Below are 17,155 nucleotides of genomic sequence, written 5' to 3'. Positions count from 1 at the left end.
AGTGTGACGAAGTGTCTGGATGTGAGACTCGACAATGCACATGTTCCAAGCACGAGTGTACAAACATGCAAATGCTATGCAAAATCATATATGCCTTTGTCAGAATAAGAAAGGTCAACAAGTTTCATGACGCACACTGTGCTCACTGATTGCCTAATGCGTTTTGCACACACAAATGACCATCAGTAGTGAAAAGCTGCAGTTTTAGGTTGACTGGCTGGTTTTATACAAGATTGAAAGCCACATTTTGTAATGTTAAAGTCATCAAATGTTTTAGAGCTTCTCTGAATTTTAGTTTAAGCACATACCCATGTTAACTTGATAGACATGGGTAAAAATATCCCGCTGTGCGTTTGTTTGCAAAATACTTTGTACCTATTAACTTTCAAATAGACACAAAGTCTGGTTTCTGCCAACTACTGTTTACCGTAGAGGTATTTTCCCATGCTGGTCTAATATTGTGGCAACAAATATTTCACCCCATAAAGAGCAACAAAAAACAAAATGGTTACTTCACACGTCTTATTGGGTCATTCTTGTAAACCTGACTGAAAGTGTAGTAATAAAGGACTACAAAAAAATACATATGTACTGACTCTCCTTCCAGTCTCAGCTATGTGTTTGGCTGAACTCTGCATCCAATAAAGCACTTTAACTGCCCACCACAATGGCTTCCCAGCATGCACCACAGGTCTGGAGAGATTGAGTTAAAGAACTGCTCTGTCTGTCTGATTCCCATAGCGACGGTCGCCAGGCAGCCACCAGAATTAAACACTGTGCTGGTGTGTCCGTGTGGAAACTGTCCCGGCCAAACTCTTACTTTGTGGTTTGTCTATCAATTACGCTTCCATGGCTTGATAACCTAATTTAAAGAGAAATAAACTACACAGGAATCAAAGTAAAGTGGCTTTAAATTTGTTTAGTTTTGAAAGTGAGCCCATTTCATCAAATGGACACTGACAGAACAAAGAAAATATAAGAAATAACAGAAGTCAAGGCCTAAATGCGCATATGATGTGTTAAGGTTAAGGGAGTGTTCAAAATAAACAATGTACTGTGAAGAAGCGGTCCCGTTACTGTTATCTAAAGAACTCTTTTGTGTGAAACCAAGAAACTTGCTTAAAGGTCCTGTAAAGTGCTTTGAATCTTCTATTCGATGTTTGACGTAATCTTAACCTTCCCGATGAGAGGGCAGGACAGAGATTAGTTCCTCCTTTTTACAAGAAAAGCCAATATCATTTTGATTTTCTTCAGCTCATCCAGTAAGAGTGGAAGAAAAAATCTACAAGAAAATGAGAAGCGTCTTGAAGGGGGTGGGACATGTCAGATACCGGAGAGCATTTGATTGGTCAAGATTTGAAGAGGAAAATGCAGTATAGGATGACTTGTAGATACTTTTAGGTGGAAGTGACAAACTGCAAACTTTAGATGTTGATATCAGTTTTGTATTTTCTAAATGCAAATTGTCAGTTTTCAAACACGCAAGCTTATTGATAAACTTAAACCAAACAAACTGCTACTAACATCTAATAATGTTTTATTTTAAATTTCCAAGACCTTTAAGCATTTTATTCCAACTTCAAGTTGGTCACACAAATTCACTGCATTGAGCAACAGCAAACAGCTTTGTTAGAAAAAAGTCTCACTGCTCCATTGTGACATTATTGGCAATAATGTTTTGTAATTGGTACAGCACAATATATCGCTTCAGCATCGATATCTGCAATCGACATTAACATCTGCTATGATCACAAAGCAGGATCTGCGATGTTCAGTCAGCATTAAAGCTGACCGAGAACTACAGTTTACTATAGTTTACTACAGTCACTGCAAACTTATAATAAAGCGACCAATAATTTAATTTGTTTTTAAAGGTGCTGAATGTTCGTTTTTGACTCTTCTAAAGCATAAAATACCATAATATATTTGCAGATATTTAGGAAATACGTAATCTGAAAAACACTGCTGAAGTGAGATATTCTGCTTTGAAAAAGTGCCAAAATGCTGTCTTTGTTTTGGTCTCTTTACTACGGAGACCCGGAACAGACGTGATGGTGGGAAAAAAACTGGGTGGGGAAAAAAAAAAACTGTGACAGGAAAATATATATATTTGATTTGATTTAAATGGCGTGCACAGAAGCTGATATGGGATCAGTTTATCATATGGAGTGGGTCCGTATATACGCATTCACTCATTCAGAGGTTGCATATAAAGGGTAATGATCGACGCACAGCTTAAATGGAAAGAAAGTGAATGCAGACATTTTTCTATTCATTTCAACGTGCTTTTAAGATTAAAAATACATGAGAAATATGGGGTAATACTTAATAATACGATGATTGTGGGATAAAATGGTAAAATATGGGAGAATCCCGGCAAAAATGGGAGGGTTGACATGTATGAAGTTAACAGGAAGTGTTTGTGGAAAAACAGTTTTGCGAGACAAGGCAAAACATCTTTGCGACGGAACACAAAAACTTAAAAATATATATTTTCCTATAATTGTTTTTTTTTTCCCAACCATTTTTCCCCTACCATCACGTCCCTTCCGAGTCTCTGTACTTTATCAACCCAAGGACAGTTTAGCCAATTTTATTTCAGCACCCTGGGTTGCCTTGGTGGAAAACAGTGTATTTCATGCATTCAGTCAGGAAGGCAAAGTGTGCACCTAAGACCAAAATGCAACCTCCAGTGGACAGTAGCAACCTCCGAAATGAGATGCAGATTCAGAGTTCCACATGAGGTTTGTAATTAGCAAATAATATAAATATTACGAATGTAAACATTAGGTAAGCAGGTTACATTGTAACCCTGCGTCCTAACAACATGTTACGTGACAAGATTTGCAGAGATATGCAGTTTGGCTGTTTGCACCAGACGAAACACGCCAGAAACTAAAATAAAGCCATTCAGAAGGGTATAATAGTGCATTTACTGCACTCCAACAAAAAAGTAAGGATTATAATCTAATTAATACATTTTAAACCTCTTTAACATAATTAAATGTAGATGCTGAATCACTGATATATGTTGGCATGCAATGAGTCACAGATCTGAAGTTCAATTTCGAACGGTTTATTTTATTTTCACGATCTGAGGTAAACTATCTGCTGATTTAGTATAGCAATAAATGTAAAGTGAAATGCCATTCAAACTCACATTATTAGCATTTTACACAAAATAAAGCACATGAGGTGTACTTGAGGTGATCAGTTGGTGTTGGTCAGGATCAATTTTAGGTGTTGATTATATTTTGGAACCTGCGCTTCCATGGAGCTGAGTGAAAATGTGTTTTGATCCAGGAGCCTAATACCTATTTTAACCACTGGGTGTCAAACTTACATCCTGCACCTTTAAGGTCTATAGCTATGTGAGCATTTCAAAAGAATTTAAAGCTTTTGGACACATGAAATTTCTACATTTGTAGCTTTAACTATGAACAATTGTATAAAATTGTTATATACAATGAAGACTAGTGCTATTTTACAATAGACTGTTTAGTTTCTGTACCTAAATACTGTTAAGTTAGATTCATAGGTCACACATCTGCAAGTTTGCTTGGGTGCATGCAGCAAATGTGACGTCATCGCGATCAACATCATTTCGGCTGGCAGTGTGCACGCCATTTTATTGGTAACTTCGCATGCAGATCCACATCTGAAGATGCACAACTTGGAACTGAGTCTGGCCGAGCTGGTGAATGTGCATGTGCAACACATTTAGAAATAGTACAATCAATGTTGAGCGCGTTTTAATCAGTTTTTTTTTTATTTGTCTCTTTGCTCTACTGTATTTACCTAAACTTCAAATTTATTTATTACATTTTATCCAGACTCTACTCTGCAGATGCACTGCCCTACATCCAAATCAATCTAAAATCTTCAAACAGATTATTGGTATTACATTACATTCATATGGCATTATATACTGCAGAAAAAATGGTCCAAACTATTAAGCCAAAACTGCTGTGCAAGGAAAACAAACTTACAAGTACCCTGGATCAGTAATGCTGCTTGCAGGTTTCGTTCAGTGAGGCAAATGGCATGATGAAAGACTAACTGTGGGAATCATCAAACATGTCACTAAAGCAAACCTGCAGCCAACATACTTGCAGATGGTTACACCATCGCACAAACAAGACTAGCATGCCCACACTTGTCATCAGATCAAAGTGGCGATGATCTAACTCCATAACAATACAAAACATAGTAGCTACAGTAATATCAAACCACAAAACTCTATCAGTCATGGTCGAAAATGTGGGGTTTTATGGGATTGCTAATACCTTTAATGTGGGCTAGAGTCCGTTTTGGTTTACTGTCTGATCGGACATGGTGTATTAGCTTTAGTCAACTGTTCACCTCACTCTGTGCACATGTGGGCCACACTTCAAACGCTCCGGTCTGAGCCAAACCGGTGAAGTCTTGCCAAAGTACAAAGGTGAAATGGAGATATCCCGGGCTCTAATTCCCTGTGTGAGTATTAAATTGTGCTTCAATGAGAACTGGATGCACGGGAAGGAGTATGAACGATCCTGGCGTGAATTCCTTTTCAAACGTGAGGGTCCCAACCAACCCAAACCACAAAGCTCTTGGAAACCCGCTTCAACTATGGGAATGATATGCTTTAATGCTGAAGAAGGAAACAGAGGGGAGTGGGGGAACTAAAAATATCCGCAGGGAAGAAATTAAAGACAAATTCAATTGTGCCATAACAGTTTAATATCATTAACATGTTGCTTAAGCAAATATGAGCAAAGCATGGGGTCTACTAGTTTTTTATGTATGCAAGGACAAGTAGATCCAAAACATTATAACTTTTTTCTCTGTTGAACACTAAAGAAGATATTTTGAAGAATGCTAGAATCATTGCTATAGTATTTGTTTTTTCTAATGGCTACAGGTTTTCAGCTTTCTTCAAAACATCTTCTTTAGTGTTCAAGAGACTAAAGAACTCATTTGGTTTCAACATTGATATTAAAACGTAAGAATCTGCAATAGTCATTTCGCATGAACACATAGAAACAATGAGTTCACTGTACTCAAATTGTCTTCGCTGTCACCAGATGTCAATCCAATCGAGCACCTCTGGGATGTGGTGGAATGGGAGATTCGCATGAATGTGCGGCGACAAATCTGCAGCAACCGTGTGATGCTCTCAAATCAATATAGACCAAAATCTCAGAGGAATATTTCCAGTACCTTGTTGATTCTATGCCACAAAAGATTCAGAAAGTTCTAAAGGCAAAAGAGGGTCCAAACCGGTACTAGTAATGTATACTTAACAAAGTGGCCAGTGGGCGTAAATCAATAAGATATTTCAAGGTAATTTAAACTATTTGGAAATCATCAACGTTTCTATTTTAACAATTAGATTATATTAGATTAATAGGGTTTACATATTTATACAATGAAGACACTGTTTACATTTGATTATTGAATTTTTATATCTCCATACTGTTGGTCTCCAGCAAAAAAAAAAAAAAACAGTTTTGTTTATTTTACCTTTATCTTTGTTTTACTGTTGTCATCTGTGTTTTCAATTGGGGCTGCACAATATATCGTTTAGGTGACACGGTGGCGGAGTGGTTGCGCTGTTGCCTCACAGCAAGAAGATTGCTGGTTCGAGCCTCGGCTGGGTCAGTTTGCATTTTTGTGTGGAGTTTGCACGTTCTCCCCGTGTTGGTGTTTCCTTCAAGTGCTCTGGTTTCCTCCACAATTCCAAAGACTCGTGGTATAGGTGAATTGGGTAAGCTAAATTGTCCGTGTATGTGTGTGAATGAGTGTGTATGCATGTTTCCCAGTGATCGGTTGCAGCTGAAAGAGCATTCGCTGCATATAATATATGTTGGATAAGTTGGTGGTTCATTCCGCTGTGGCGACCCCTGATTAATAAAGGGACTAAGCCAAAAAGAAATGTATGAATGAATGACTATATATATTGTTTAAGCATCGATTTCGCAATGTGCGCATCCACAATAGTAACATAGCTGGATATGAATGTAATTGAATTGTAGATTAACTATTGTGGATTAAGTTCAAGTGGATTAATATCAAATGAATCTAAAACATTCAGTTTAAACATTTAATTTAAACGTGTGTCCTACTGCCATTAGAACTTACCAAACAAATTTAAAACATTTTTTACTGTAATTTGTATGTTTTTCGCCAATAAAAATGTATTTAAAGTTAATTTTAATAATTTATGCGGATGCATTAAAATTCACTCCAAACATTCTGAAATAGTGAATCCTTCACAAAAAGACTAATTCAGTCCAACTGGTGAAAAATATTTCATATTCAACTCTACACAAGGTACTTATGTTCTGGGAATGTCCTCAAATTGCATTATTCTGGACCAAGGTACGAGACTTAGGGTGCTTTCACACCTGCCTTATTTAGTTCGATTGAATCGCACTAGAGTTTGTTTCCCCTTTTGGTACGGTTCGTTTGGGCAGGTGAGAATGCAGCAAACGTACTCGAGTGCCACCAAAAGCGGACCAAATAAGCGTACCAAGACCTGCTTTAAGAGGTGGTCTCGGTACGCTTTCAAACGAACCCTGGAGCGGTTCGTTTGTGGTGAGAATATGATCCGTACTAAAACAGGTCCAACCGCAAAAAGTACTGCGCGTTTTGGACTAATTCAGCAGCCGTAGGCTGATGCGCTGTGCATTATGGGATAAGGAGGAAAAATATTTGTTGACAGCGCTTTACCAACAGAGAGAGAGAGAGAGGGGAAAACATTAACTGATGGATAGTTGGTAATATTTCCGCAAGATGACCATGTCGCAGTTTAGCTAAATTAATTCACAGCTTCATCTCTTCGTAATGTATAGTTTATCTAAAGCAGGGATACAATCCGCCAGCGCAGTCGTCCAGTTCACTGGTATTTTCCCGCAAGTGAATTCTGAACAATCAATAAGCAGTTTAGGAAATATGTAGGGCTGCCCCCGACTAAAGATATTTCTAGTCGACTAACACTTCTGCATTTTAGCGATTAATCAAATAATCGTTCATTTATGATATTAATATAATAACTTGCGTATATACTAGGAATATAGTCCAAGTTGAAGTTTAACACCTCCACATGACAGAAAATGCTAAAGCATGATATTAGCGCATTTAAAACGAAAATTAAGCGCTTAAAACGGAATAGTAAAGCGTTTAAAGTATACAGAGCTTACACACAAAAATCAGTGGCCGTAACGTTATAACGTTAGGCTAATTATGACATAAAAACAGCAATCAGACTGCCTGTGCATTTTAATAATTTATTATCAAAAATACAAACTGTAACAGTTACATGTCAAACAAATACAAAACAAACAAAAAAAACAGTTTTTAATAAACTAATAAACAAAAATTTGTTCTTTAAAATAAATCAAATAAACTTATTAGCAACTTAGGCCTAGTACAAAACTAGGCAAAAAAAAACTAATAAATACTGTAGCAAAAACGCTGTTTGGTATAAAAATACAGTGGAAAATTATATATTTATTTATTATTTATTATATATAAATTTATATAATTTTTATATTGTTCAAAAGGAAAATTAACAAAAACGAACAACTTAATAAATGCACATCGCACAACGCCAAAACTTAGAATAAAAAAAGAAGGCGGCAAACAAATTAACAGCCTAATTATGATTAAATTGTTTAGAACAACTATATTTAAGACACATTGTGGAACAAATAATTTAAAGAACACTAACACAAATCAAAAATATCAGAGCAAAGCCACAAACTGCCATTAAGACAACGGATGAGTCTTGACCTGAAACAACAAATTAAAAACATAAGACTAATTTTTCTAACAGAATAAAAAACAACTTCTGCATTATATAAAAACGAAAAAATAAAAATAATATGTATTTATTTATTTGTATAGCCTACCCTATATAAAAATAAAATACCCGTTTTTTTATATATATATATATAGCCTAACGGATAGCAAACAGAAACACTACAAAAAGGAAATTAAGCATTCTTACCTAAGCTTTCAATTCGATTTTATTTTTTTCATATTATGTGAGAGGAACACCAGCTTGTCCACATTGCTGGGAAGAAGGGAGCTTCTCGACTTGTTCACAATGAAGCCGGCCTTTGAAAAGATGCGCTCTGATGGAGTGGATGTGGAAGGGATACAGTGGAGGCGTTTAGCTGCTTTAGCGAGCTTTGGATATCGATGTTCATTTTTTAGCCACCATGCCAATGGTCCCAAATCAACCTTTGTTTTATCTGCCAAGTACATTTTTAGTTCATCCTTCTCTTCTGCATGCTCCTCCTCATCAATGGCCATCAGCATGGATATCTCGGCCTGCTTTTCCTTTTTCGGTTCGGGCTCACCCTCCTCTGCAGGGCTAATGCTGCCATGCTCACTTTCTGGCGCAGCTTCTGTAGATAAACTTTTTGCCAGATCCGACACTGTGGAGTACGCATCTTCTCGTTCGTGTTGGTCAAAGAATGACAAGCTCTTAAAACGTGGGTCTAAGACAGCAGCTTGTATATAAATGCTGGTCGCAATATTTTCCGTCATTTGCCATCTCGTGTCGATTTCTTCTGATAGGCAAATGTTTTCCTGCAGAGTTTGCAAACAGCCTTTTTAGGGTCGTCCTTCGACTTTTCAAAATGATCCCACACTTTGGACTATTTTCCTGACATAATTATTAGTGTCAGTCAGACACCTCTCCCACAAGTGCGCTTTGGTATACCGTGAGGCGCGAGATCGCGTTAAACTGTTGTTGCTGATGTCATACACTGACTGCGTAGCCCTTGATTGCGTAATTTCACGTGAATTTTTTATTTTTTTTTTGCAACTAACCGACTAATGAAAATGTATTCGACCAAGCCCTCTTCATATCGACTAATGTTTAGTCGACTATTTGGGGGCAGCCCTAGAAATATGTTTAACAACATCTGGCCAATGAGAGATGGGGATTTTGTCAGATGACAGCATTTTGGTTCGTTTCAACTGGTTCAGACCAAAGCCAGCAGTGTGGTGTGAAAACGACCCAAAGACGGCAGAAGATGCAACAATGTATCATTTATTGCGCTTGGTCTGGACCAAATAAAGCGAACTACAGATGTGAAAGCACCCTAACTATCAGAACTAATGTAAACTTAGATCCAATGCGACCCATTGCTTTTTCTCATGCTGGACGATTTATATATCTCTTTATCCATCAACCAAAGAAAGATTCTGTCAGTTGTTCTGACTGCTGCAAACAAAACAAAAAATCCTGAAACTATGGCTGGATACATCTGCTCCAGCAGATCTATCCTGGAGGCTCTATCTAATGGAAATTATTAGTTTGGAATACACCACAGGCAAAATAAATGGTGCCAGTAAAAAAAAAAAAAATTACAATTTTGGTTAAATATGAGACTGTATTTGATAGGTTTCAATCCTGATTTTGGACGTATTATTGCAATATTACTATTTTATTGTACTATATTTCACTTTTTGATGAGTGGATCTCAGGTTTAAATTAAAATTATAAATGTTTAATTAAAAAAATATATATATGTAAAATTGTGAATTTTTTCCAAATAATCATTTAGTTTAATTATGTTCATATCGCAGTATATATATCGCAGAAAAACAAAGTATCAAATTGTCAGTTTTTTCCAGTATGGTGCAGCACTATTTGGAACCACTTGAGGGTGAGAAAATGGCACAAAAATCTAAATTTTGGGCGAACTCTCCCTTTAATGTTAAGACGTCTTGATTTGTTTTGGTTGTGACAGCACAGATGAGGTCTGAACATAGCAAACTCCGCCCTGCCTATAATAGTCTGACCTTAAACACAGTCTCCGGACAGACGTGTAATTTAAGCAGCTCTCTTCCACACGCACGGACACACGCAGAGCGCTGACGTTACAGACGGAGAGAGAGATGAAAGAGAGGCTTGTTGAATCAGCTCCGATAGTGCAGACGTAAACACACAGGCCCTGTGTGCCGTTACACCTGCTGCCGACCCTGATTGGCTGCTTTCCATACAGATTGAAGGATGAGCGAGAATAGTATGTAGAGTGCACCACAGAAACACATGCACGGACAGCTGCTGCTAATAAAGCCCGGTGGGCAGTGCTGTAATTAACCGCGCTGTCACTCTGCCTCCGACCATCACAATCACAGAGACTACAATGACAGAAAGAATCTATTTCACGTTCACATCCTGACACTCTAATCCTGTGGATAATTTCAAGCATGTCGCTTCAAATTAAAAACAACAACCAAAGAGTTACGACTGATCAAACTATGCAGAATTTTACAAGTTTAAAAGTTGAGAGTCTATGGAGAATGTATCTACATTTTTACAATTATATCATTTAGCTAAAAACAAACAATTAAAAAATACTATTCTTTGTATATTAATTATTATTTTCTCTCATTTCTTTTTCATGCTAGCTTGGTTTAGGGTTTTGGACTCTTGCACTTATTGTATTAAACAAACAGACAGACAGACAGACAGACAGACAGACAGACAGAACAATAGACAGAATGATAGATAGATAGACAGACAGACAGACAGACAGACAGACAGACAGACAGACAGATAGATAGATAGATAGATAGACTGAATGATAAATGGATGGATGGATGGATGGATGGATGGATGGATGGATGGATGGATGGATGGATGGATGGATGGATGGATGGATGGATGGATGGATGGATGGATGGATGGATAGATAGATGGATGGATGGATGGATGGATGGATGGATGGATGGATAGACAGACGGACGGACGGACGGACGGACAGACGGACGGACGGACGGACGGACGGATGGATAGTTAGATAGATAGATAGATAGATAGATAGATAGATAGATAGATAGATAGATAGAGAGACAGATAGATAGATAGATAGATAAACATAACAATAGATAGAATGCTAGAACGATGGCTGGACAGACGGATGGATAGATAGATATTGTAAAATGTTTCTCTTAATATGGTGGAAACGGATGAACCACAATGAATAAACTGTTTAATATAACTTTCACTTTCACTTTTGCAGCATTACAAATGCCTTTACAGCCACTTGTGATTAATTAAATGCCTTTCTAACAAAAATTAAACTGACCCCAAACTTTCAAAAAAAAAAAAAAAAAAGATAATTTTTGATGGTCATTTTTACGGAGTGAGTGATGAGCTGGAATGCTGTGCTATGTTAACAGACAGAATGTGACAGATGTTCCACGTACAGCTTAACTTGTATTGAACCCAGAACGTTTCTTTAAACACAGTGTGTGTTTGCTGAAATGTCCGCAGGGGTGTAATCTGTGCAGTATGTTCACTGTAATCTCTCCGGCGTGTGTTAACTGTAATCTTGTGAGTGTGTGTGTGTGTGTGTGTATAATCTCTCTATACTGTAGGTCAGAGGTTCTGGACTGTGCATCTCTGGCTGGACTGTGTTGTTTACAAGTGAGATGTGGATGACAGCGGTGTGTGTGCTTGTGTGTAAAATCGGGTGTGGTCTTCCACATGGGTTTTATGCTGCAGCTGTGGCTTTTGTGCGTACGACTGAGACGTAACTCAAAACATCATACCAAACACACAATTAACTTGATGAAAAACCCGCTCCTCTGACAAGAACAAAGCATAAATCTTTCATTGTGAGCAGAAAGCGGCAGTGTAAGGTGCAAACCAGCTGGCTTCAGAACTAACTTTAGAAGCTCATGCCAAGTCCTGAATGTAAACTTCACGGCAATGTGGCATTTATTCAAAACCACATGGCTCGAAACAACCTATAAAGCCTATAAGTGAATCCTTTTACATTGAAAGCACATTCTTGCTGATTAAATCGGCAGAAAAACATCCTTATACAGTACCAACAGACCAAAACATGTTTGCTCTACAATATTGTGTAGATAAATGCTGTTTTAGCGTGCACTGAAAAGAAAACGTAGGCGAAGGGTATAACAATTCCATAACAATTCAATGACTAGTAAACAGCAACACAATGAATAAGAAATTCGAAACGGCATGGATTAGTTTACTATGCATATGCTCAAGCACACATGAAACTTGTCTTCATGATATAAGTGAAAGAACAAACTTTATACTAGGGCTGCACAATATTTAGTTTTAGCATTGATATCGCAATGTAATCATTCGCTATTTTCATGCTACAAGCATACACAATGTTAAGTCTGAATTATAATTGATCATTTCGCAAGTGTTTTTGGAGATCTGTGACCTTCTAAAAGCATTCAGGCATAAGAAATTGTACCATTTGTAGCGTTGACAAATTAACATTGACTGAACTGTTTTTAAAACAAAAACTATGCAGTGTTATTTTTTATTTGATTATTCAATTTCTGTATAAGTGAATACAGTTCGACTCATCAGAAAACAATCAAACGTTGTTTATTTAATTAGTATCTTATTCTTTATTAAACAATCTTTATTGAAAGATTGTTACTTTGTATTTTATGCATATGTACTGAATTACAGAATCCTTCCAATAAATTCTTAAATCCCTATTCTTCCAAATCATTATTCAACTCATCTAATAAAATTTTATTCATACTGCAATATATATCGCAGAAGAAAAAAAGATATTGCAATGTTAGATTTTTATAATATCATGCAGCCCTACTTTATACCCAGATCTTATTTCACTATACAATTTTCTCTGTTTACTATTATGTAAGCCAAGATATTAGTGTTTTCATAACAGCCGGTCAGTTCGAAAAACATATATTAAATAAATAAATTTATAAACAAAAAATAAATGCTTTTATGTTACAAAACATACATATATAAACTATATATTTTATAAAAACTTTATGTAATTTTGTGATTGTAAATGTAAATGTAATGTAAATTTGATTCTATTTAAGAATCTATTTAAGAAATAGAGTTTAGAATATAATTTAGAAGCAGAATCCTCAATAAAAAATATATAAAAAACATTGAAAAATGCAGTTTCGTAAAAAGACAAAAAAAAAAATCTAATCCAAAACAATAAAACTGAAGGGGAAAAATAGACAAGTCAATTAGTGGCCACAACCAGCCATAATTTATGAGTTATTGAATCATTATTTGAACATCAGAAAAAATAAATATACTACTGTGATGTTGCTTGGCAAGATTATAATGATTTGTTTACATTTTGGATTATCAGCAAGACAGCAACAATAGCAAAGGTTGTTTTTCACCTTTCACTTTAACAAACTGGGCATTGAATACATTATTTTATGTTATATATATAATATATAATATATTATGTTATTTATTTAGCTTGTTATTTCTTGATTTCATTTGTCTATAAGTTATGTTTGTTGAATCCAAAAGTTCTTTGCTGTACTGTTCTTGTAGTAAATGGAAAGCAAACAACATTTCCCTCCTCTCTGTGTTTCTGATCCAAAAAATGATTTGATTTTATTACTCAAAAACTGCAATAAAAAAAAAAAAGTTTGTCTAAATCACAATTGTGTCCATTACTTTAGTTCACAATGTGTGTGTGTTTCCTTACTGGACTCTGTAGTATCTGTGTGACCCTCTTCTTCTGCTCCATCATGTTGAAGTCTTGCCGCAGGTCAGGTGACATGTTGCGTGCGCGCAGATATTCAGGGTCATTTTCATTAACGCGATCAAAGTATCCCTCTCTTTTGCCCACACTGGGTGGCGGAGGGGTCGTCACCACCTCCTGTCTCGGCTCGCCACTCATCTCTAGCGGATTCACCTGCTGTCTTCACCTGGAGAGAAAGACAGTGCTTAGTTAGGCAACTGTTTATTTTAATGTCATGTCAAAATCGAAGGGTATCTTCAAGACAAAACCAATTACAGTAATACAAAAGCAATATAAATACCAGGGATGTCAAAAGTATCGACTTAGATACTAATAGATACTAAAAGCTATATAAAAATCAGGGTTGTCAAAAGTATAGACTTCGATAGAAATCGATACCACAAGGTATATAAATACCAGGGTTGTCAAAAGTATCAACTTTGATACAAATAGATACTAAAAGTTATATAAATTCCAGGGTAGTCAAAAGTATCGACTTCGATACAAATAGATACTAAAAGCTATATAAATACCAGGGATGTCAAAAGTTTTGAGTTTGATACAAATTGACACCAAAAGCTATATAAATACCAAGGTTGTCCAAAGAATCGACTTCGATACAAATTGATACCAAAAGCTATATAAATACCAGTGTTGTCAAAAGAATCAACTTCGATACAAATAGATACTAAAGCTATATAAATACCAGGGTAGTCGAAAGTATCGACTTCGATAAAAATAGATACTAAAAGCTATATAAATACCAGGGATGTCAAAAGTATCGAGTTCGATACAAATTAATACCAAAAGCTATATAAATACCAGGGTTGTCAAAAGTATCAACTTCGATACAAATCGATACTAAAAGCTATACAAAAATCAGGGTTGTCAAAAGTATCGACTTCGATACAAATCAATACTACAAGCTATATAAATACCAGGGTTGTCAAAAGTATCGACTTCGTTAGAAATGATACTAAAAGCTATAGAAATACCAGGGTTGTCAAAAGTATCGACATTGATACAAATAAATACTAAAAGCTATAGAAATTCCAAGGTTGTCAAAAGTATCGACTTCGATAGAAATAGATACTAAAAGCCATATAAATACCAGGGATGTCAAAAGTATCGACTTCAATATAATTTTTAATTATAATATTATTATTATTAATGCCGCTCTGTAGGTCTATTGCTGATATTCATAAATATTCATATCAAATCTAATCGCACTTCACCAAATCGCACTTCAGCAGCATTTATTTGAGAGCGCACAAGAAAATCTGCACTTGAGCAGTGCATATTTGAGGGCATGCAAAAAGTTTTGTGCACGAACAGAGCAAATCGCCGCACAAGCAGAGATTCGCATGCTTATATAACATAAATGCGATCTCAACTTGTAATACTGTGCTCACAACATTTTTTATTTAAATAATACCATAAGACGTTGATGGATCTGTGTAAAAGGCTGCCGCCACAGCTGAAAAAAAATCCTAGAGGAAACACAGATATCAGTATCAATGATATTGGATAATCCTGCATAGCGTTGGGGAATCATGTTGAAATATCCAGAACTCGATATACCGCCCAGCCTATACATTTTACAGTGTTTCTAAAAATATCATTACGTTTTTGTGATTACTAAAAGTTCATTTATAACTATTAATATGGAGAGAAATTCCATTTTTAAAAAATTTATATACAACAAACAAGCATTGAAAAAGGAATTGTAGTAAACACTGAGACATACAAACTGCTCACTGAAAAAAAAAAAAAAAAAACACAAAATACTTCATTTGACTAGCAAAACTGTCTAGATCAGTAATGCCCAGAGGGAGGCTGGACTCATCATCCCACGCAAACACACACACCTATCAATACAGTCAAAAAAACAGGCAGCCACACATTAGCTGAACTCGTTTGCTGAGAGTATGGCTGCTCACAATGGTCCACTCTCAACAAAGAGAAAAGAGCGTCTGTCCAGCCAACAGTGAAGGGTGGCGTCAGGTCAACCAACAGGAGGGCAACACTATCCTATAACACTATCAGGTTTACTTAAGCCTGATTTCTGCTCTCTTACACAAACACACACACTATTGTTGCAGCCATTTAGATTTCTGTCTCTTTTAGTGTGTGCAACTGTGTGAAGCATTACAATAACTCAAAGGTCCAGTTAAAAGTTTGCTTTAAAAGAAATTCATAAATTTAATCAGTGATAATGCATTAAATTGATTAAAGGTGACAGTAAAGAAGGGGTGTGTAATATGTGAATACTGAGTGTCACCCACTTTACAAAAAAGTTAATTCAATAAACAAGACTACAATAGTATTCACTACTACTGAATATTTAGGAAACACCAGCAAGATATTGATTTTACATGACTGTTTAACTAACAAGACAGGGCTCAAAGCAAGTTACATTTCACACACAATATTGCCCCTTTTGGTTTTGCCAAACTAAAATTGTGCCGAATAAAGCTGAAGAAAGAGATGAAGAGGTGAATCTTGGAGCAACACTGGTGAACCAAGCAATGATTAGCCTAAATGATCAATTTAAAAAGACAAGATTATTTCTAAATGCATCAACCATTTTGAATAAATCACTTGAATTAATAATTTAGTAAATTCACTCATTATAACGAGGATTGTTGTCCATTACTGGAGGCATTAAGAGTAGTAATGCAACCTTTAACCAGTTTTTGTATTAAGTGCGCTTTAATTCATCATGGTTAATTAATTGTAAAGACTTCTCAACATCCTGTTTCTGCATGGAACAGAACTGCAAAACTGCTGCAACTAAACAAAGTTGTGCCCACAATGCGCTAGTTTAAAGTTCTGAGCTTGTACACCAAGGATAATACCTATGCACACTAGATTAACTATGGCTGAGGTTATTAATCATTAAAATCTCAATATTATTAGCTCCCTTAAGCCATATATATTTTGATTGTCTGCAGAAGAAACTATTGTTATACAATGACTAGCCTAATTACACTAATTAAGCCTTTGAATGTAACTTTAAGCTGAATACTAGTATCCTGGAAATGATCTAGTAAAATATAAATGTACTGTCATCATAGCAAAGATAAAAGAAATCAGTTATTAGACATGAGATATCAAAACTATTACGTTTAAAAACGGGTTCAAAATAAATCTTTCCATTAAACAGACATTGGGGAAAGGATTGATAATAATTCAGGAGGACTAATAATTCTGACTTCAACTTTATATATACAATTATTTTTCTCCTTGCATATAAAGGGCAATAAATACAATAGAATAAAAATATTAAACAAACTGTGCTTTAAGCATCTTTACTGTAAGAAACAAAAAACTTTAGCTACAAAAGTCCTTCAGTCAAAAGCAGTGAGGGATTTTCTCCTTTTGTTGTTTGACTAATGATAAAAACTCTCTCTAAAAGCTCTGATATGGTTTCTCTTTCACATGTCTTTTGATTCTCAACTTGTTTGTTTATTACACAAATGAGCGTTAATATGAATAATCCCTAAACACCGCGCACTGACACAAATGTGCATGTATTTAAGCAATAAAGCGCTCTCATTATGATGGCTAAGCACGCGTACACACACAACAGCATGTGCTCTTTCACGTGTTTAAAAACATAAATGATT

General features: G+C 35.8%; 1 protein-coding gene across 30 annotated transcripts in view; it reads right to left on the bottom strand.

Annotated features, from left to right (window-relative positions):
* add3a (adducin 3 (gamma) a) overlaps positions 1–17,155 on the bottom strand; it is a 213,199-nt gene that overhangs the window by 56,307 nt on the left and 139,737 nt on the right. For all 30 annotated transcript variants that reach the window (XR_012397395.1, XR_012397396.1, XR_012397394.1 and 27 more), the window contains 1 exon segment: positions 13,491–13,713. Coding sequence is in view for 27 of the 30 variants with exons in the window: in XM_073936559.1 (XP_073792660.1) it covers positions 13,491–13,685 (195 nt within the window). In the remaining 3 variants the exon portion in view is untranslated.

Source organism: Danio rerio, chromosome 22 (genome assembly GCF_049306965.1).
Source record: "Danio rerio strain Tuebingen ecotype United States chromosome 22, GRCz12tu, whole genome shotgun sequence".
Classification (NCBI taxonomy): Eukaryota; Metazoa; Chordata; class Actinopteri; order Cypriniformes; family Danionidae; genus Danio; species Danio rerio.
The sequence above is the reverse complement of the archived record's forward strand: the minus strand, read 5'-3'. Positions and strand labels throughout refer to the sequence as shown.